General features: G+C 41.4%; 1 protein-coding gene across 5 annotated transcripts in view; it reads right to left on the bottom strand.

The window, feature by feature from the left end:
* Positions 1-13,510, bottom strand: part of MARCHF6 (membrane associated ring-CH-type finger 6) — a 55,524-nt gene extending 42,014 nt beyond the window's left edge. For 2 of the 5 annotated variants that reach the window (XM_054814716.1, XM_054814719.1), the window contains exons 1-3: positions 13,410-13,510; positions 8,735-8,831; positions 7,797-7,870 (exon numbers count right to left, since the gene is read on the bottom strand). In XM_054814716.1, coding sequence (XP_054670691.1) covers positions 7,797-7,870; positions 8,735-8,831; positions 13,410-13,428 — 190 coding nt within the window. In that variant the 5' untranslated portion in view covers positions 13,429-13,510. Of the gene's footprint in view, positions 1-7,796; positions 7,871-8,734; positions 8,835-10,045; positions 10,080-13,409 lie in introns of those variants that run through there. The other 3 variants (XM_054814715.1, XM_054814718.1, XM_054814717.1) reach the window with 3 other exon arrangements.
* Positions 13,511-21,651: the final 8,141 nt, after the last annotated feature.

The raw sequence follows: 21,651 nt of genomic DNA, 5'->3' as shown, positions 1-21,651 counted from the left end.
CCGTAGCTATATGGTTTTCAATGTGAAAGGTTCTTAGTTGGCAGGTATACAGCAAGGAACTGGAATTTATAAAAAAAAGGACTAAAAATATAACACTAGGGATGTGTAGCTGTGAGAACATAGAAGAATAAATTGAAAGTATGGCATTTTGACACACTCTACCAATTTACAATTTTCTTATTACAGAAACAGATTTAGTATACAATTTGATAGTACCATAGAAAATGCCAATTGAAGACTTACTAACAATCTCTCAGCTCACACTGAATGAACATTCTGGAAAATTAACTGAGGAAACAAACGGGCCTTTGTTAAGGGTTCTTAAAAGCATACCTACCTAGAATATATTTGTTACACATTTATGGTATCACTTGGACAACATTGAGGGTTATTTTTTTTTCATTTTCAAAAAATATATTTTGATCAAAACTTTGGAACTGCAAAAGAGGCTACAAGGAAAACATTAACTATGCATTAATGATTTATTTGCTGGGGGAAGTTGGGAGGGTTTAAAGTTTTGTTGTTTTTAAAAAAAGCATCTTTCAGGAATTGCTGAACACTCACATGGGATTGTAAAAAAGGATGCCCATCCTAACTCAGTAAAGCTGAAGTGGTTAGCACCTCTACGTACTCATTTTTCTAAAGTCTTTAGGATTACAACTGAGCATTCAAATAAAAACATCACCCAAATTTTAACAATTTGGTGATTTTTGGTGATTCAGGAGCTGGGAAGGTCGAGACGAAGGGCAGGAAGACTGCTGGTTTTCCTCTGCTTTGCCACACCACAAAATATATAAAGTTTCTACCACTAGAAGCTTTGTACTGCGATGATAAGATAAAGTCCTTCTATGTCCTACAACATTCTGGTGGGTGAAATGCAAAAATTCCTAGCATGACAGGAACCCCTGGTGTGCAAGCACACTGCAGCACTGAAGCTTACTGCAGCACTGAAGCTTACTGCCAGTGATTTTCACAGCTAATCCCTGCACTTGTCTCTGTCATCTACCACCATTTTCTCTCCACATTCCTCCCCTTTTACCCACTCCCCACCACCACCGGTGAGGCCTGACACTTTGACCCCTGCCATTGCAGTATACATCCTCTTCATTCCCTTTTGCACACTTGTCGTCCTCATCCTTCCTCCATCCCTTGCTTCTGATCCCAGTAATATTTCCTAAATCAGTTTGGGGAACTAATTTCCTACATTATTGACCACAGTTCCTCCAAATAATAAAAAAAAATATCACTCTACTGGAGGCCAATTAAAGTAATATTTTTTTTTTCTATTACAGCGTGAAATTCAAACAGACTTTGGCTGAGCATAAGTGAGCTTTCATAGTTTTAGTTCAACTTCTTTGAGCCGTCCAGGCCATGCAAAAACTAGAAAGCTTTTTGGATACTCAGGTCACACCTGTGTGCAGTGTGACTGCTCTTTTACTTGTGAATACTAGATTTGGGTTTTTTGTTTGTTTGTTTTGTTTGGCTGGTTTTCCAGAGGCAGTTTTTTTCCCCACACACACCATTCCCCTCACCCCAGGTAAGCCTAACTTTTTCAGGAACACAAAAATTAATTTTGCTTCTCCAAAGCAGACAGCTCAGGACAAAAAAAATCTGCTATTATACCAACACAAATAAGGGAGGAAAACCACAAAGCTGTCTTTAATAATTTTCATTCTCCTAGAAAACAATAAGGAAGAAAGATGACAATAATGATCAGTAGCTTTCAGGGAAACAGTTTGTCAATAGATTTCAGCTCACAAAAATATCCAGAACAGGAAAGTGGGGGAAAAAAGTTCCCAATGCTATAGTTCACCCAAGTGACACCTTTGAGATTCCAGGAAGCTCCCTCATCATTCCCATTTCTTCAGCGGTGATTTAGTACAAGTATCACATAACTGTACTTTGACAAACACAATAGGGACAATCTGCTGCACCCGAATGCTCTAATTTCCACCAAACTTTCAAAGAAATAAAACAAACCAACACTTTCAATTTAACCCCTCCCAATCTTTTCAAAGGACCAAAACTTAATCCAAATGAAAACTACTCTGTCCACACAATTTCCCTTGCAAGGAGATATGAGAGATAGTCATAACATGACAAGTACAAAAAGGAGCTCTCACCAGAGCAGTATCTAAGCAATAACAGGGGCTTTTTGAATACCTGTATGTTCTGTTATGATAATGTAATACGTAATGATAATTATAAACATTAGCAAACCTGGATAGTTCCAGACTACACTTTTGTTGCTTGTATTAAAAAAAGTACTCTCTATACAAACACCAGCCGCACAACAGAAAAAAATGACCAATAAAGAGAACACCTGAAATTCTATTGCTCCTCTTTCCTGTTCCAGACCAGCTGTAGAATCCCTGTACAAACCCACCTCCACAAAGCATCAGCAATGTGTAACTTGTCCCAAAGCAATGGTCCAAGACTCTCCCTGTCTCGTAAGGCCTTACTCCCAATGAATGTGAACAGGCCATGCAGGTTTAAGTACATTTATCTCCAAAGTTAAGGCTAGTTCTACAGAAGGCAAAAACTGGATGCTTTCTGAAGCATGCAAACATTTGCAGAGAAGTCATATTATAGTTCCATAATTATCATATATCTAATATAAATTATAATATCATCATAAAATACAACAGAAAGTTATCCATAGTTTTCATGTTACTGCCCAGTAGCATTTTGAAAATGCAAATCTTTCCCCTAGAAGGAAATAAAGATCCTAAATGTATTTTCCCAGTTATACGTGAAACCTACAGACTTCGTGCCTCCCACGAATCCCTTCCTATAGTGCAAGTGCATCTGCTGAGGGAAGTAGAAAGACACTAAAAAAGCAACACCCTTCTGACATATGCTGTATCAAAGAAACTCTACCACTATTTATTATGAAGACTCAGTTTTTTTAATAGTCTTATTTTTCTCTGCAGCTGTCAAAATGCAACTGAATCCTATTTAATTTCTCACTCTTTCCCCATCCAAGTCAGTCTATTTATCTGCCCATAACCTAAAGAGCTACACACCTAGTGTGGCAGAAAGCAAAATATCTTGCTTTGATTAGGCAAAGCTGTCATTTAGCCTACTTCAGAGAACCTCCAAACTTAGTTCTCTTACCCATAGATTTTCTACTTACTATTACACTTGCAAGCCACTTATATGCCACCTCAGTCATACTTGTGCACTGATCATGCAATAGTTCATATAATTCATAAGTAAAAACCATGTGGTATATAGCTCAAGGGTTAAAGCACTGGTTTCGTAAAAGAGGGGTTGAGAGTTACTCTTTAGGTTGGACTAGATGATCTTCAGAAAACCCTTCCAACCCAAACCATTCCATGTTTTTATGTTCTACGCTCTTGAGACATACACAGATTTTGCTCCAGACTGCTAAGGTAAAACGAAAAAAATGCCACCTCTTCTCATGCAAGCCAGAGGTCTAACAAAACATGAAACGACACTAGTATGTATCTCAACTGCATGTACAGTCTGCACTCAAGCTGGCAGCAGACATGTTGAATTCTGTGCCAATATACAGTATTTTGTCTCAGAAGTTTATGTTTTTCCAAACTGGACATTCTAGAAGTGCTGAATCTATGGACTACTGGGTTAAAGTTTGTTAAAATGAATAGGGAAAAAAATTAGCCCACTATATTCTTAAATAAAATCTTAATTACTTTGAATAATGTGCCCAAGAAAACAGATCACTCATTTTAATATAATTACATAGTTTCTTACAGATCATTTTGTACAAAATTAAACATCAAAAAGTTTGGAACAATTTATTAAGTGTTACTACATACATGCAATTACTAAGTGATGGTTTTTGCACAAGTTACTTAAAAATATGAATATATAACTTCATATTTTACAATTATGTGTGATACTCATTTTTCTTTGCCTTAAAATCTGTGAACCATGAACTCTTTTACATTAAGGTAGATATGCTAGTCACATCTGGAAGGTTTTAAGATGATCGAAAAAGTATCAAGACTTACGGATTAATTAAAAAAAACCCCAACCTTAAGTATTTAATATGAAGAATCTCAGTGTGCTACAGGATAAGCTTAGGAGCTCAATTAATCCAAATAATTTGCAGGAACAGATAGTTCCTGATCCAACAAACTTTCATATTAACAGTTATACATGAACAAAGGTGGCAAACAACAAGAAAGAGGAAGAACAGTAACAAACCAGGATTACAATACAGTGAGGTCCAAATGCACGCAAGCCTTGAATTAGTGACTTTGCATGCAGAAATCAAAAGCTTGTTTCAGATTCTAATAACTTACGAACTGAAGAACATCGTACCCATGTGGCTTCCTTCCATTTTACAATCTGTGTATTAACTAAGCTTGTGACATCACATTGACCACTTACCAGCCATGCAGCTGCTTAGGAAGCAGAGGGATCAACTCATCCCAACCTCCAAAGATCAGGCTAGTCTACTTCCATATTTGTATTTTTGAAAATATTTATGTTAATGTTACTGTCTACAGAAGAGAGATGTTGTGAAAACTATCTTCTCATGGGAAATATAGCCTCACCTTCTTTCATGCGTCAGTGCTCAATGAATGTTTAGTGTGACATCAAGAAATGTGCATACTAGCACATGACGAAGGATTAGATTGTTTAGACTAGATGTTAGAAAGAAATTCTTTACTGTGAGGGTGGTGAGGCACTGGAACAGGTTGCCCAGAGAGGTTGTGGCTGCCCCATTCCTGGAAGTGTTCAAGGCCAGGTTGGATGGGGCTTTGGGCAGCGTGGTCTAGTGGAGGGTGTCCCTGCCCATGGCAGGGGGGTTGGATGATCTTTAAGGTCCCTTCCAACCTAAACCATTCTATGATTCTATGAAAGGAAAGTACATGTGTAGGGAGGAAAAGAGTATAGAATAGTTGCTCTTTAAAAACTCAGAAAGAAAACATATGAGCTAAAAATGAACAAGCACCTTGACACCACTCAAAAAAGTCCAAAACTACTTTTTTTTTAATAGTTGTATTAATTCATAACTTGAAGAACTGCAGAAAAGGAATTAATTTTAAAACATACAAAATTTAGCTTCAAAGTGTGCATTTGAAAATGGAGTAATTTGTCTACATGACTAAACATTTTTAGAGAATGATGCTATTATTCAAAAGAAAAGGCAGGAGTACAAAGGAATTGATAAGATGCAAGTTGGACCTTCTACTCTTTCCTTCCTTCCAAACAGTAACTAACCTAGTAGTTCAGGTGGTAAAGAAGCCACAAGATGTTACAGAATTTAAAGACAGTGAAGGACTTAAAGAATACAGTGACAGAACGACAGCAATAGCCTTAACAAGCAAACCAAGCTAAACTAGAAGAGGAGTTGCTAGTATTACTGCACTATTCTCAAATTAGTGCCTGTCTGTTGAAGCACAGATACTAATTATGCACATGCATTTATTCCATCACATCCTATGGTGAATTAACTTATCTGAAAGTGCTCTAAACTTGACATGGTTATAGGCCAGATCCAACTTCATTTTGGATGACTGGTATATACATCAATCCCATCTTTGCCTTATCATTCCCTCTCCAGCACCTGTGACTTTCCTAGCTCCCACAAGCAGATCCAGCTTCCAGACTGGACATCCACATTATCTTCCTAACAAGGAGGGATAAGAGAAGCTAAGGAAATCATAACTGCATGAGTGCGCGGTGTGAGGGAAACAATGAAACAAGACACACTGGGTAGAGGGGGCTAGAGCAATCACTGCTAGGTACCTGACATATGCTACCACAGTGTGCAGCCTGGTAGAAAAAGCAGCACACTGCAATGTGGAAAGCCAAGAAGAAAACATTATCAGCTGAGGGTGCTCAGTCTGGGGAGTGGTCAGTGTGTGTGGCAGGAGGATAAGGAGACCTTTGCTAGAGGCTGAATGGGGAGAAAGTACTCTTATTACACCAGGAAGAAAGAGGTTCGCTTATTACTAATTTCAGGACTTCTGTGACAACTGGTAACTTGTGAAGCCACAGTAGTTACGTTTTCTCATGTGTCTGTAATCTGCAACTACATTACAAGCTGTGCTGGTAACAGCTATGTCAATCAAGGATTAAACTTCTGCAGGAACACCTCTGTTGATAAGGGCAGCGGATAAGCTTTCTAGCATCAATAGCAATGCACATATAAAGTGCATCTCATTTAGAACTTCTCATTCTCTTTTTTCTATATCCTAAGGAAAACACTATACATTTTCATCTTTTTTTCTCCATATAAAACTAGAATGTCATCTTTCTTCTTAAGAAGTAGTAAATCACTGAAATACAGTCTTCTGGTCTTGCACGCTAAATTGTGTAGAGGACCTGGTAGCAGAATGCAATTTTGAAAGTGGCTAATTAGCTTGTAGGGAGCTCCAGAACTGGGGATCACTCTTAATTTGCAAAGCTTCCAGACAGAAGCAATATAATGCCTTTATAAAAACATTTAACAAATAAAACCTGCAAGCAGATGACATCTCTCACATTTCTTACACAGGTCTCTGTAGTATTTAAAAAGAATAACCTCAAAGCATTGCTGTGATCAACATAAAATATGCTGTACTCCTCACAGTGGTAAGACAGAGTTATATATTGTACATTTCACTGCTGATAATTTTAAAAAAATGGTCTATGTGTTTAATTGTTGGCAGAAATGGAAAATTCTGGGGTTCAATATATAGAAGGAAGGTGGATTATGGGATTTTTGGAACAGAAAATACATGAACTAAACCATCTGGCTCCTTATCCTGAGTTTCCTCTACCAATGCAAAAAACTAGTAAAAAAACCTAAAAAAGGTGAGAAGGGAGCAGGAGAAGGGATGAGTGCTCTATCCTTCTAACTGGGACCAGCTACCCTGAAAATGAGCTTTAATTTTTATTGTACCACACATCTAAAATCGGCAAACCTCATCATCTTTCCCAACTCAAGACAGCTTCTACAGTGCAGATACTCAGCAGTTTTAAAAGAAATTTAAATTGCATATCTGCACCATGAAGAACCGAGCTCAGCAGTTGTAAAGAATAAATCAGCACAAATGAATTTAATGAGAAAAATAGGTAGCACAAGAACCATTTTACCTTTTCAACAGGCAATAAGTTGGCAATACTAAATAATGAGCCTAGCCTGCCACCAAGCCAAGGGACCTCACCTATTTCTATTACTATCAGTTAAAATGTAATTAAAAATCCTCTGGGAACTATAAAAAGGTACATTAATTCTTCATCCTAAGTTGCCCAACTTATTTAGTTGAATCTAACATAAAAGGCAATGCAATACTGGGTAGTTACTGTATCTTGACTGAAACACAAGTGGAATAATTATCATTTGCATTATCTGTAACGATCATTTGAATTGAAACTGACAGAAGTCATGTCGTAGTGTTGCAGGTGGACAGTTTAAAGGTAACTGAAAACTGGTTTTCAAATTCAAAGCCTTCTGTTGTTTCACCTTAACATTCAGACTTCCAAACGCTCAAATTTATCAATGAAGCTGAAAACATGCCATATGCTGTAATGTCAGCAACAAAAGAATGGGACAGAGGCAGTCAGAAAAGGTATAAAATAATACTTCTTTTTTGGCTCACATACATAAGATTATGCAAGAACCAGATTATCCATTATTTAAACAATTTACATGGTCTGCAATAATATGCACAAGATCCACAATTCTAACAAGAATATAGAAGTTAAAACACAAGTTTGGATCTAGCATGCTGAATGAAAAAGCGATCACTTCATACATACTAAGAGAAAACAAGAAAAGAAATTCTGAAAAGAGAGCAGTAAAACATACTTACTTGGTGTGAAAGCAAATCTGTGCTTACATAATTCACAGTATTCTTTTCTGCTGTGTTTAAGCCACTGAACTAAGCTGCAATAAAAAAAAAAACATTAATACACGCTATTACATCTCTCCACCTTATCCCTCCATTAAGAAAACACAGCAATTCTCTGTTTTCAAACATAAATCAGGATATCAGTACTATCAAGCAGGACTTAAATTAGTGTGTTTATCAAGTTCATTTAGGCCATCGAGTAAGTTTCAAAAAGTAAAAAAGGTAAGCCGACTGAGTAATAGCCACTCTTCAATTACATCACTTACATAGTACATCCTTTGAGTATGTTATTGAGAAGGCTAATAACTCAAGGCATATATCCTGACGTGGACACCCACGAGTGACACCAATCCTTATAAATATTTCAACATACAACACATATAGGCACACAGCTAAGATTTGGAGCTGTTGTATCTGTGAAAGAACGGCTATTAAAATACCACCAAAAGGAATGAGTGCTATAGACCAGAACTGCAGTTTTCACTTTAACATTTCCCTGAACAAAAATACACCTCAAAGTGACCAAAAAAGTACTAGGGTATTTTTATTTCTTGCTATGACGTTAGATGTTCTTTTTATTCACAACTGTAAGTGGGCAGAAAAAGCCCCAACATACTGATTTTTCTTGTTAGCTTTCATAAAGCTAACATATGAGCAGAACTGTAGTCCTAAACAAAACCAACAATCAGTACATTTTTTCATGTATAATTACTAAATTCTCTGTGAACTGTAACGAACCATCATTACAAACATTAAAACCCCTAACACATTTCCACTGAAAACTGCATTTCCTTACTAGTTACCCTGAAGTCTTAGGAAGTATTGTTTTCAGAAACATGTTAATGTGTTTTATTAAAAGAAAAAAAATTATTAAAAAAATCCACAAACACAGAACTCACCATTCCTGATGAATAAATTTAATACTGCCAGTACACACACATGGATGGTACAGGGGTTTCTCGGGAGTTCCTTCAGACCGACAGACTCTGCATATATCTGCTGACAAGGACATAAAGCTTATTACACTACTGCTTAAAAAACTCAAATTTACAAGACAAAGTATACAATTAAATTCTAGAAAGTTTGCCGTGTAGCAAAATTAAGCCAGACTAAATTGAAAGGAGATGAAAGACAGATTTCATCTGATGCAAGACATGAAGACTGAGAGATCACCAGAAAAAGCAACAAGAATGTTATCTGCCTGATCATGTTTTTAAAAAAACCAAAACATGTCTTATTATATTTCTAAGATTTCTAGGAAACAGACACAGTAAAAATATAAGCAGAGGTGCTCTTTGCCTAAAAAAGTTATCACTAAAACAATAGATTGTTAAGGATAATCTTCCTGAAAGTGAGACTTGAAAATGGAAAAATTCCATCTGAGTTTTGAACAAGTTAAACAGAGGCTGAGCAGAAGAGATTTACTGATGTCTAACAATGACTCAAACATACCACTACTCTTGAACCTAACACATATGTTCCTTGGTGCTCTTGATGAAAGGGAAAAAAACCCACCGTAAGAAACAGAAGTAGAAAATTTGTGAGTTTGCTACCCAAATTGAAGGCCATCCATTTAGCTGTCTACGGTCCAGTCACAAGAGAAAAGATATTTTCTATTTCTTATTTCATAAGTTCAATAATATTTCAATAGGTCCTGCACCTTCTTTATTCTCTATTTTTTTACATTTTCTTACAATTAAAGATTGCAAAATGTTTTATGGACAAAGAAGTGAGTGTAAACCTCTCCCTCTAAAGAACAGATGTTTATTTTAATACCATTCAGATATCCAGAGCATTTAAACACACAACTAAAACAAGTATCTTATTTGCTTATTGACAGATGTATGGTATCTTCCCTTTACTGCTCTTACTTTTGTTAAGGAAAAGAACATAAAATGTCCATTTAAGATGGATTTTAAGATTTAAGTTTTGGATTTTCTTTTTTGTTAATTATTTCTCTATCAATGACCATTCAGCAAACCTGCAAGAGTATAACAGATACACATCAGAGATCTGTCTTAGAAAAATACCAACATAAATTACTGATGCAAGAATACTGAAAATATGCAATGTCAAGTCTGAATCACCTATCTTTGTTCTTGGTTCAAATCTCCAAGTTAATATTGTTCTACAAAAAGTTCCAAAATGTACCAAACATTAAAATATGAATGTTTTTCTATAAAGAAGTCACAATATGATCATATCCATACCAGAACAGTTTCTACACATAAAGCATAAGAATTCCAGGGATTCCAAAGAGAAAATAATTTTCTATCTATAAAAGAGAGATTTGAATTCATTCATGCAGGCCGACAACCTAGAATTAACAGAAACATGTATTCAATACCACATCAATGATGCTACAAAGAGACATAAAGAGTATTTCTGTCACAAGCCGTATTGACCAATGACATATTGCTGCAAACATCAAGAGCCCCTGGTTTCTCTGTAAGCTGACAACTTTGCACACTGGATCAGCCTCATAAAGGGTCAGACAAGTGCCAGAGCCAGCACAAGAGACAGGATGTGAAACTGCTGCATTAAGAATACTTTCTGGCACCAAAGGCAGCAAGTTAAAAGCACACTGTTCTCTGAAAGACCCCCATAGCTCTCTGAACCCACTCATGAATGGTCCATTGGCTTTCACAGCAGACCATTCTCTTATTGTCAAGCCTGTTGGGAAAAAACATAGTTTGCTTTTCTGAAAGCAAATTAATTCTTTATTTGGAAAAGGATTTTAATAAGCTAATACAGGAAATAAGTTAAAACCTGAATTTTACTTTTTCAAAGGCTATGAGAATTTCTAGATATTCCCACTTGTTTTATAAATTTGAATAAACATATTATGAGTGCAACAATCCGGACTGTTCAGCAGGCAATAGCTTCAAATCAATAAGGGTCAACATGTAAAGCTATGCATCTTATGACCTACTGTCACGTTCAGAGTGAATTCCACTGTGTAACAGACGCTGTTTTTCTACTCGCGCACACACTTTGCTTCTGGTTCTTCATGCACGTGTTTTGGAAAGAATTACCTTGGGTAATACAGTTCTTTTTTGTTCCCCCAGAGACTGATTCTCTGCCTACCACCTCTCTGAGTGTTCATCATTGTAATATCCAGAATTGAAGATTATGTTATTTAGCAACAAACTGATTTAATTAGAAAGAAACAGAAGTACCTCTTGTCAGCAAAACCTGGTATCTGGTGCTTTCAGGTGCTACAGAGAAGTAACTCTCACATTCATTCTGAGGCAAAGAACCTGCCACATGGGTCTGACCGTTATTACCCTCAATTGCCTCTCTTATCTGAGTTCTCCCCATCCAGTTAAGCTTTCTGGCTCAAAAATACAATTCGGTCAAGCACAAAACCCATGGGAAACACAATGGCCATAACCTCACTAATGGGCTATCAATAGTTAGGAAAACCCATTTGACACTTTGTAGCAGAAGTTCAGGCACATAATAATATTAGAGCACACATTCCCTCCTCCTTAAGGCAGTAACACAGCCTTTTCTGCTGCTAGTGTTTAAAGCTTTCTAACCTTGGGAAGTCTCTTCTGCGTTCTGGCAACTGTCGTGAAATTCCAATAGTGGGAATTGAAGCTTGAAACTGTAGAAGAAGTTGTAGTGGTATTTATGGAAAGTGAGTATATAGACTGGTTACTTTCATCCTACTACTCAGAGCTTTTGAGGGTAACATTGATAAGACTACAATATAATATCTAAGGCTACATGTATATGTGTGTGTTTATATCTACATATCTCGAAACCCAGAAAAGTCCAAATTCCAAGTGTAGTTTAAGACGAAGGTTTAGTTAAGGGAGACAATACCTTAAGATATAACTAACAGCCCCCTCTTCTTTCTCTTCCAGGTCTCTCTGTTCACCTAATTAAACTCTGTAAAAGCAGGTATGATCAAAGACTACCACTGCTAACGGCCTGTAACAAATTATCGGCTATGCTGTTTGAATTAAATCCACTGAGATGGATTTAGCAGCTACCAGAGTGATGGGAACTTAGCTGGTCATTTCTGAGTATCCACTTCACAGTTTGCAATAACCCAGGTTTTCTGGGCAACCAGAGGGCAAGCAATCATTTTCAGTTGTTAATTTCATCAGTATAAGTAACTGTTGGTCTAGAGAGGCATGACTGAGTTGCAGCAAACTGTTTTAAAAGTTGTTAGATTTTAAACACACGAATATTTTGATAAACCATCTGTTTTCACAAGTACTCAAGATGTCTACAGCACAACCCAAGGGACATTTGTACAAAGGTGCTGTCTTAATTCATCCGACATTGCATGTTTTTCCAGCTTTTTTCCTTTTTAATCCTCTCAAGCTGGAAAATCAAGTGTCACTAGATAAAAAGCTACATTCAAAGTGATGCCAAAGTAACAAAAGCCAAGACACAAAACACCTTCTTTGGAACTGTCTTGCCACTGCAATATATATTTGTAGTTATTGCTTAAGATGACAAACAAAGCTCAAATACTGCCAGAAACATAGCACAAAGCACATCCTTTATTTGTTTTGGTTTATGCTACAATATGAAGTCCTGGTTTCTAAAAGTTCTGCATTATCAGCTTGAACTACATAGTTCCTCAACATTATCTGAGAAGATCAAAAGTGCTGACAAAGCATACCCACATTTGATCTCAAGTAAAGCAATACCCTTAAAAATGGAAACTACACATTAAAAAAACATGACTATGATCTCTTTGAAAACTTACTGTAAAATGAGATAGGTTACTATGTGTTGGTCTCTTGCAGAAGAGACGGAGAAACACATCAGCTCCTGCATCATTTTACTATTTCAACTTTTTCAAATACATTTTCCAGCATACATAACAAAGTTAACTTTGCAAAAGAAGCAGCAGTTAAAGCTGCTATTATTATTCATCTGAAAGCGGAAATTTAAGAACTCGCCAAGTTACAGGACCGGGTATGACAGCGCCTGCCTGCCAAGAGAAAACTGGGCCGGGCGAGGATTTTGCGGGACGCGGGGGAGCCCCTTCCTCACGGCCCCTCAGGCTGCCCCAGCGCGGGCTCTCCGCATTTTGCCTTCCGCGCCGGAATCTCTTTTCACAAGGCCTCTAACTCGCCCCCGAGCCCCCCAGCAAAGCCCCAGCCAGACAAGAACGTAGCCGGTGGGAGCCTCCGGCGGGCCCCCGCCGCCCGAGGCGGCCAGGGTGAGCACCGGTAACGGCGAGCCCCGGGCCCACAGCACCGCCCTCCCCTCCCCTCCCCCCGCAGCGCCCGGCTCCCAACGGCCGCGGTTACGTAAGGGGCACCCGTGTGCGCACCAGCCCGCGCACCCGCTCCCCACGGCCGCCGCACGCCCCGTTTCCCCCCCCCCCCCGCCCCGCGGAAGACTGACGGGCCCGGCAGAGGAGAAGCGCAGGGGGGGCGGCCCGGGCACCTGCAACCCCAGTACGCGAAGCCCCTCCGGGCGTAAACAGCCCCCGCTCCGCCGGCTGCCGGGCCCAGTGACGCCCTCTGCACCCTATGAGGCAGCACGGAGGGAACCCCCGCTCGGCCGCGGGAGCTAGTGGCGGGCGCAGAGCGAACGCGGTACCTTCCTCAGCGGTCTCCATCTTGTCTGGCTGACGCAGCGCCGGCCGAGCGAGTGGTGTGACCACGGGGGGCGGGGCCGCACGGGTAAGCGGTGCGGGCACCGTAGAGACCGCACCACCGAGCCGGCAGGGCTAGAGCGCCGCTCTCCCCGCGGGCGCCCCCTAGCGGGGGGTGACGGGGCCGGGAGGCCCGGGAGCCGTGCGGGGCGGCGGGCAAGGCCGGGCCGGGCCGGGTTACGCCACCCGGCGTTCAGGCTGGCAGAGCGCTGGTGCCTGCTGCGTGACTGCCCCCTCCGGCAGCGCCTGGCCCTAGCGAGCAGGAGCGGGCGGGCGGGCGGCAAAGGGCGAGCAGGGCGGGACGGTTGGCGGCCTCCATGGACGGAGGCGTCCGTGCTCGGGGCAGCGGGTGTACCGGGAAGAGCACGGAAATCAGACAAAATACAGCTAAAACCGGTTCTAAATTCTACCCCAAACCAACGAGAAACGCCGCATTCACACTTGAAGTCGGCCAGGCTTTGGGAGGGTCGGTGTTTCAGGGATCAGGAATGCACAGGCCACGGAGGTTCCGTTGGGCCTGGAAACAGCCGCCCTCCTCCTCGGGGGAAGTTGTTACCTGTCCTCTTCTTCAAATCCCATCTCTCCTTCCTGGGCCTGAAATTTCCAACAGAGCTAATAAACTCTCCAGCAAAACACTAAAATCTCTTTTAGCTCAATAATTTATGTGTTCAGGTCTTGCTGGCATAAGTAGGCGAGACAGTGTATATTCTTTGTACTCTGCCGAGTGCACAGAAAGTTATCAGGTGTTCTCAGGTGAGTTAGCAAGAATCTTACTAAGGAAGGAAACAGAAGTTCATGTATTAAGGGTAAACAGAGATCCTATATTGATGAAATGCATGTGTGTATTATGTTAGTTTTCCATTGTAGCATCTATCTTAATGCCTCTAGTTGATGAACGGGTCATAGCAACTTTCAGCTCTCTACCATATGACCCTTTGTGTCCAACCAGTCATTAAATCCTTTGCATTAAGCCTCCAGCCATCACGTCAGCAGTAGAGCGGATGGTAGTTCAAGTCGGAACTAAAGGTGGCACAGGCCCAAATTACAATGTTATAACTCTTTTTCCTCAACTTTAACCACATTAGCACCTTCAAGATTACCTTCTTCAAGCACCAGAGCTGCTGGTGGGATATATGATACTGGCCTGTGCAAGCGAAAAAATTCAGGAAAATGTGAAGGCTTGGGGTGGCTCTCTGGTAACTCTGTAATTACAGTAAAGTGCTGCTATAAAACACATGGTCTATGCTATCATATTCAGCTCTTCTGTGTCTTCCCTCTTGGAAAGGAAAGGTGAAAAAACTCACACTCATAACTTAAAAAAAAAACCCAATAGTTTATTTTAAAAGTAAGCTCATTTTCCTCTTGACAAATTATCTTGACATATTAAAAAAGTGCCCACATAGTACTGAGGATATGAGAAATGCCAGTGTATTCAATTTGTCTGAAAAAGGAAAAATCGATGAAAAAAACAGAAGAAAAAAACAAGAAATGGGGCACTTCAATTTCCAAGTACATTCATAATTCCCACTCTTTATTTCCCAAACATGTAACCATTGTTATTACTCTGCTGTGATAAATATAAATTAAATGTCATATAAAAGTCTCTAAATTATCATTCACATTCAAAAGGCCATGGCAGGATTAATGTACATAATTCTCCAATTTCAGTCTTTCATGGTAGGCTTTTTTAAATTAGGTGAAGACTTTTGAAATGAGTTGGTATATGTTATGTTGCCAGTGAATAATTTCATTCCTGTCCATATCTATTCAGCCACTTAAATTACCTAACAAACATTACATGTGTACCATCTTCTCAGCATTTAGAGAGAATTAATCCTAAAATTTTGTTCTTAATATTTCAGTATGGGCTACACAATAGCTTACCAGTAAATATGAGCTGAAGGCAGGCCATTATCATTGAAACAGAAAAGAAAAAAAAATAATATTTTATTGTAAGTTAAATTAAATCTCTCTCTTTAAGCCTTTTTTGGTGGTTTTGGTGAACATATTATTAATCCTCATCTATTTGGTAATGTTAGGTTTTCTTTGCCTGAGAAATATCCACAGGTTAAGTAGTTTTTAATTTTTGGTACAGAGGAGAACGTTTGGAGATTGTTAGTAGCTTCTGATGGTCATCAAGGTTAAGAATCAGTGCCAACAGGCACTGAACAAACATACTGCAAAAAAAAATCTCTGCTCCAGTAAGTTACTATCTGCATAACAGAGGAAATATGGAAATTGTATGGGTGGAAACCGAAGACAGTAATAGATGTAACCCCAAATCACAGAAAGTTATGGCAAAAGGAAGGGCATATTTAGAGTGGGTGGGAGGAGCTGCAAAAAGACAAGATTCTTTTGAACATTGTTTTATTTTGGTAAAACATTTTGGGTTTGTAACATTTAAATGTTTAGAAAATACATTGGGGTTTTTTTCCTCAAAAAGTTCTCTTAAGAGAATACATCATAAACTGAAACTATCCAGCATTCGTACTATGACATTTCCATATTTTCTCCCATTTTAAAATGACTTCATAGAAATTATTCCCTTATGTTTTTAGAATTATTTTGAAAGTTTGGAGCATTGAAAAAGCCAAACAGCAAAAGCTAACACTTTTCATTTTTAATTTAGCATTTTGAAATGCATTTATTTTCTTATTCAGTTGTTTGTTTGTTTGTTTGTTTTTCCAGTGCTGCCCTCGTTCTTTTCCTCAGCTCTCCCCCTGACTCTTACCGCAAAAATGGTTCAGTTGGTTATGAACAGCAAGTTACAGAAATGTGGAAAACATAATGGATTATTTTAAGGAAAACCAAATGGGTACAAATTTATCTTAAAAAATCAGGCAATAATTGGGGTGAACATGTATCTGGTTCTTAAACAACTGATGCACCACCGCTAAGGGAGGTCTGGAGTTCCCATGGCAGGAGAAAAGCCATCAGAGCAGGCACTTTGGTAGATAATGCAGAAGAATCAAACTTCCTGAATGAAAACATGACTTGTGATTCATGTTTTGCACACCTGCTGTATGCCATAAAAAGCGTAGCAGTACTGCACCAAACATAAATTTAGGGATAGACATAACAGCTCAGCATGATCAGACACAGCCTTGATAGAGGCTCCGGATCTGCTTATTTTGGAAGGTATTTGAGGAGATGCTTGGCTATGCACCGAGGCTTGTTCTGTGGATTATTAACATTTCAACCAAGAAAGAAACTACGCCCACTAGCATTTTCAGTGAGAGGTGAGGTTTTGCCAGCGTGTAAAAAACCTACTCTAAAGTGATATTACAGGAGAAAACACAGTTTAATTGGTTTGAGAAGGCAGTCAAGGCTGTTTATATATGTCTAGATTTCAAGAAGCTAGATAACACCTGGATGATTGACACATATCCGTTTCCACACATTAAAGAAGTATTTGCAGAACTTGATGACTCTTCTCAAGATCTGCAGAATGTGCATCACCAAATTACATTGCTTAAACGCAGGAGGGATCTTTTCACATGTATTACTTACAGTGGATTTTCTGTTTAAAATGTAAGCCCTATCAACTTGGTTGGGATCCTGCTGTCACGCTGAGAGAGGAGCCGATGGCAGTAATTAACCTACCTGGGGCTCAGAGCTCTGTGACTGCTGTTGTTCGGTGAAGGACTCCTGGGTTCAAATCAAGAAAAAAAGGGCTGTATTTTTCTTCCAGAATATTCCATTCCTAATAACTGTATGTTGCAGTTTTCCCCAACTGGTAGCTGAGCCCCACGCAGCCGCTCGCTTGCTCCCACCAGTGGGATGGGGAGAGAATCGGAAGCGTGAAAGTGAGAAAACTCCTGGGCTGAGACAAAGACAGTTTAACAGGTAAAGCAAAAGCCACACACACAAGCAAAGCAAACCAAGGAATTCATTCACCACTTCCCATGGGCAGGCAGGTGTTCAGCCATCCCCAGGAAAGCAGGGCTCCAACACGTGTAACGGTGACTTGGGAAGACAAATGCCATCACTCCAAACGTGTCCCCCCGCCGCCTTCTTCCCCAGTTTTCTATGCTGAGCATGACATCATATGGTGTGGAATATCCCTTTGGTCAGTCTGGGTCAGCTGTCCCGGCTGTGTCCCCTCCCAGTTCCTTGAGCACCCCCAGCCCCCTCGCTGGTGGGGTGGTGTGAGGAGCAGCAAAGGCGTTGGCTCTGTGTAAGCACTGCTCAGCAGTAACAAAACCATCCCTGTGTTATCAACACTGTTTTCAGCACAAATCCAAAATGTAGCATCATACTAGCTACTGTGAAGAAAATTAACTCTCTCCCAGCCAAAACCAGCACACTGTAGTATCATTTGAGGCTGTTCCGATCCGGGCTGTTCCGATCTGGGAACGCCCCGGGCCAGGAAGATTCGTTGTTATACCCAGAGTGAGATTAAGACACGAACGAGGTCAAATGCTGCTAACCGAAGGACTTGATAGACTACCTATCTGAACAAAGTATTTATTTCCTGTCATAAGAGAGTGGCGATAGGAAAGGGAGAGAGAATAGAAAAGGAGGAAATCTAGCAAGCAGTCAGGATAGAGTTGCGAAAGATAGTCACCACCATGGATCCAGCGGCATCCTGTTGGTCCGTAGTCTTCATGTACTCCTGCGGTGAGGGTCCTGTTCGCTGTTTGATCGAGCAGTCCTTTATAGGGTATTTGGGGAGGTCGTTCCCTAGACGACAGCACGTACTGCATCCCTGTGCATGTGCTCAGTCTCGACATGCTGGTCCCATGGGGTGCACGCCACCACCGTGTGATTCCTCGCCATGGACTACGCATGTCTTAGCAGGCTGGGGTGGTTGCCCCTGTCTAGACATGTCCCTCCCCCACCCCCAAAGCGACATGGCTGTTCTTTGACCACTGTTGGTCTGTTCATGGCAAGTGGGCTCAGCCAAACCGTCAGGAAGTCTCGCAATGAGCTTACCAGGGTTGCAAACAAGCTTTGAGACAGTCCGCTCAACACGTGGTTCCTCACAGAGGCATACTGTTCTTTACCTAAATCACTTCAAGTGAACCTGTTAGATAGTTAGATATTTGTGTCATTAGATTAGAATGATTTTTTTTTTATACATACTTGTGGTGGGTTGACCCTGGCTGGAGGCCAGGTGCCCACCAGAGCCGCTCTCTTACTCCCCTCATTCACCAAACAGGGGAGAAAAGGCATAACGAAATGCTTGTGGGTCGAGATAAGGACAGGGAGAGATCACTCACTAATTGTTGTCACGAGCAAAACAGACCAAACTTAGAGAGGGAATTCATCTAATTTATTACTAGGCAAAACAGAGTAGAGGAATGAGAAATGAAATCAACTCTTAAAACACCTCCCCCCACCCCTCCCATCTTCCCGGGCTCAACTTCACTCCCGGCTTCAACCTTGCCCCCCTCAGCGGCACAGGGGGACGGGGAATGGGGGTTACGGTCAGTTCATCTCACGTTGTTTCTGCCGCTTCTTCATCCTCAGGGGGAGGACTCCTCTCATCGTTCCCCTGCTCCAGCATGCAGTCCCTCTCACGGGCTGCAGACCTTCAGGAGTAAACTGCTCCAGTGTGGGGTCCCCCACGAGGTCACAAGTCCTGCCAGCAAACCTGCCCTGGCGCGGGCTCCCCTCTTCACGGGTCCACCGGTCCGGCCAGGAACTTGCTCCAGCGTGGGCTTCCCACGGGCCACAGCCTCCTTCAGGTGCCTCCACCTGCTCCTGCGTGGGGTCCTCCACGGGCTGCAGGTGGAATCTCTACACCCCCTCATCCTTCCTCCATGGGCTGCAGGGGGACAGCCTGCTTCACCATGGTCTTCACCACGGGCTGCAGGGGGATCTCCGCTCCGGCGCCTGGAGCACCTCTTCCCCCTCCTTCTGCACTGACCTTGGTGTCTGCAGAGTTTCTTACATCTTCTCACTCCTCTCTCCGGCTGCAAAAGCTCTCTCTAACTGTTTTTCTCCTTCTTAAATATGTTATCACAGAGGTGCTGATGGGCTCGGCCTTGGGCAGCGGTGGGTCCATCTTGGAGCCGGCTGGCATTGGCCCTGTCATACACAGGGGGAGCTTCTAGCAGCTTCTTACAGAAGCCACCCCTGTAGCCCCCCCTGCTACCAAAACCTTGCCACGCAAACCCAACACAATACTTCTTGTTTTCCTTGGTAAGAGGGTGTGGTGTGAAACCCGTTACTGTTGTCAAGTGGCTTGACAAATATCTTCACAGATGACAACAGTTAGGGATTATCCTCAGTATTTAGCAGAGGACCTTTTTCTTGACCTTCCAGATGTTATTGGAGGTTATGACTGCCAATGAAATTAAATTGAACTCCTCAGGGCAGGGTTCAGTTTTACTTCATTTAAAACTGTGAACGTTGCAAAAAGAGAATGTGTCTATTGTGGAGAATGACCCACATAGTCACTACAGATACTTTCTATAACGACCCCTGTGTTACTGCTCTGCTTCTCATGCACTGACTAGGAGGGAAATACAGAAGGGATTAGATTTCTAATGACTTGTCATTACTTTTTCTCAAACATTTGCAGCAACAGAAAAAAGGATGGGAGTTGTCTTGGCCAGGGAAAAGTGAGCTATGGTCTAAAGGTCAGAGTTATTACAGGTTGATCAGAGTCGATGACCTCTGCTTTATGAGTTTGATTTCTGTAGTAACTTTTATTTCACTGTAGCTTGCACACTGAGAATTTGGGCATAAACCCCAGCTTTTGCTTGTTTCCCTATGGCAATAATGTATGTGCTGTGTGTGCTGCCTTCACTGTAGGGTCAGCGAATACAGTGAAGAAACCACTTAATGCTTTTGATGTCTAAAGAGGAGAGCAAAATGCTTGACTCAGTGAAGATTTTCAGTTGGGTGACTGACACAGAAAATCAAACACATTTGCTACTCAAAATCTACATTTTCTTGACTCTCCTTTGTGGATCAATTAAACATTTTATTATACTCATTTTTAATGGAGTCGTGATGTCAGACGGGGCTCCGCCAGAGCCTCAGCCTGGTTAAAGGTGCTAAAGCAAAAGTCATCTCACAAGGATGCTGGTATACACAGAAATGGCAGTGTTTCTTTCTCACGGCCCTGTCCTCAGAGGGTCTGAAGAGTATCTTGAGGGTCCTCATTCAGCTCCTGAGAACAAGCCTGTTTGGAATCTGTCCTTTTCAAAGGAGAACATCTGGGAATGTCTCTACTTTAGACCTGAGTGTCTAGTTTATCCCTACTTTAGAAGGAAGAGTCTTCTGAGAGCCTGTATTTTCTGATTCATTATCAGCTGAGCCCTGAGCACACAAATTGCTGTCAGAAAACCGTACCAAATTTTCCAGTCAGGACTTCTATATTCAGGGTGGCAAATGGGGTTCTCCTTCTCTTTCATTTTTCCCTGGATCCTCAAGTTTGATTCCCTTCCTCCTTTCTCCTCTTCTCTCATTGACCTACCAGGAAGGAAAGCAGAGGTCTTCACATTATTTATAGCCCCTCGAGGCGATGCATTACATCTGCTTTCCTTACACACTCCTGGTCTGCCTGAGCCAGTTCCTGATCCTGGAAGGGCAGGGGAGATTTTTTTACGGTAAAGGGCAGGGAGTTCTCCAGGAGGCCTGAACCTCACAGTAGCTTCAAGGAAATCAAAGGCTTATGGATAGCTCTGTTTTTCTCCCTCAATCCCACTCCCGATGGGGGTAAGCTGAAGTTGGGCAAATAGAATTTCTCCTCTGTACCGGGGTCCTACTGTGCAGGAGTGTGGGAAGAACAGCCAGGAGCTGTACATATGCAAAGCATGGTGGAAAGGATTATGGTGAATAGCTTGGCCAAAATGAGTGTGGCCACTCAGGAGGGGTGTGTGTACAGGTGACTCAGAGGAGAGGGGCTAGGAGAGGGACTAGAAGTAGTCAAGAACTGGTAATAGGGGGAGGTCTGTGAAAATGAGAAAAAGACAAGTGTCACAGCCATCTTCAGGGTGAAGAAGGAGAATCCAGGGAACTACAGGTCAGTCAGCCTAATCTCAGTCCACAGGCAGATGATGGAACGTGCAGTGTAAGAGCCTCATGGCAGCTGAGACCCGCAGCCCGGGACCAGGAACCCCGGGCAGACCCAGAGAGGTGGCAGAGCTCGGCGGGTGCCACAGGAGGGCACCTCTGATCCGGCACAGGACGCGGCTCAGCGGCTGGGAGAAGAGGGTGCCAGAGGAGATGGAG

This window comes from Grus americana, chromosome 2 (genome assembly GCF_028858705.1).
Source record: "Grus americana isolate bGruAme1 chromosome 2, bGruAme1.mat, whole genome shotgun sequence".
NCBI classification, from domain to species: Eukaryota; Metazoa; Chordata; class Aves; order Gruiformes; family Gruidae; genus Grus; species Grus americana.
Note: the sequence above shows the minus strand (reverse complement) of the source record. Positions and strands in the feature narration are given on the sequence as shown.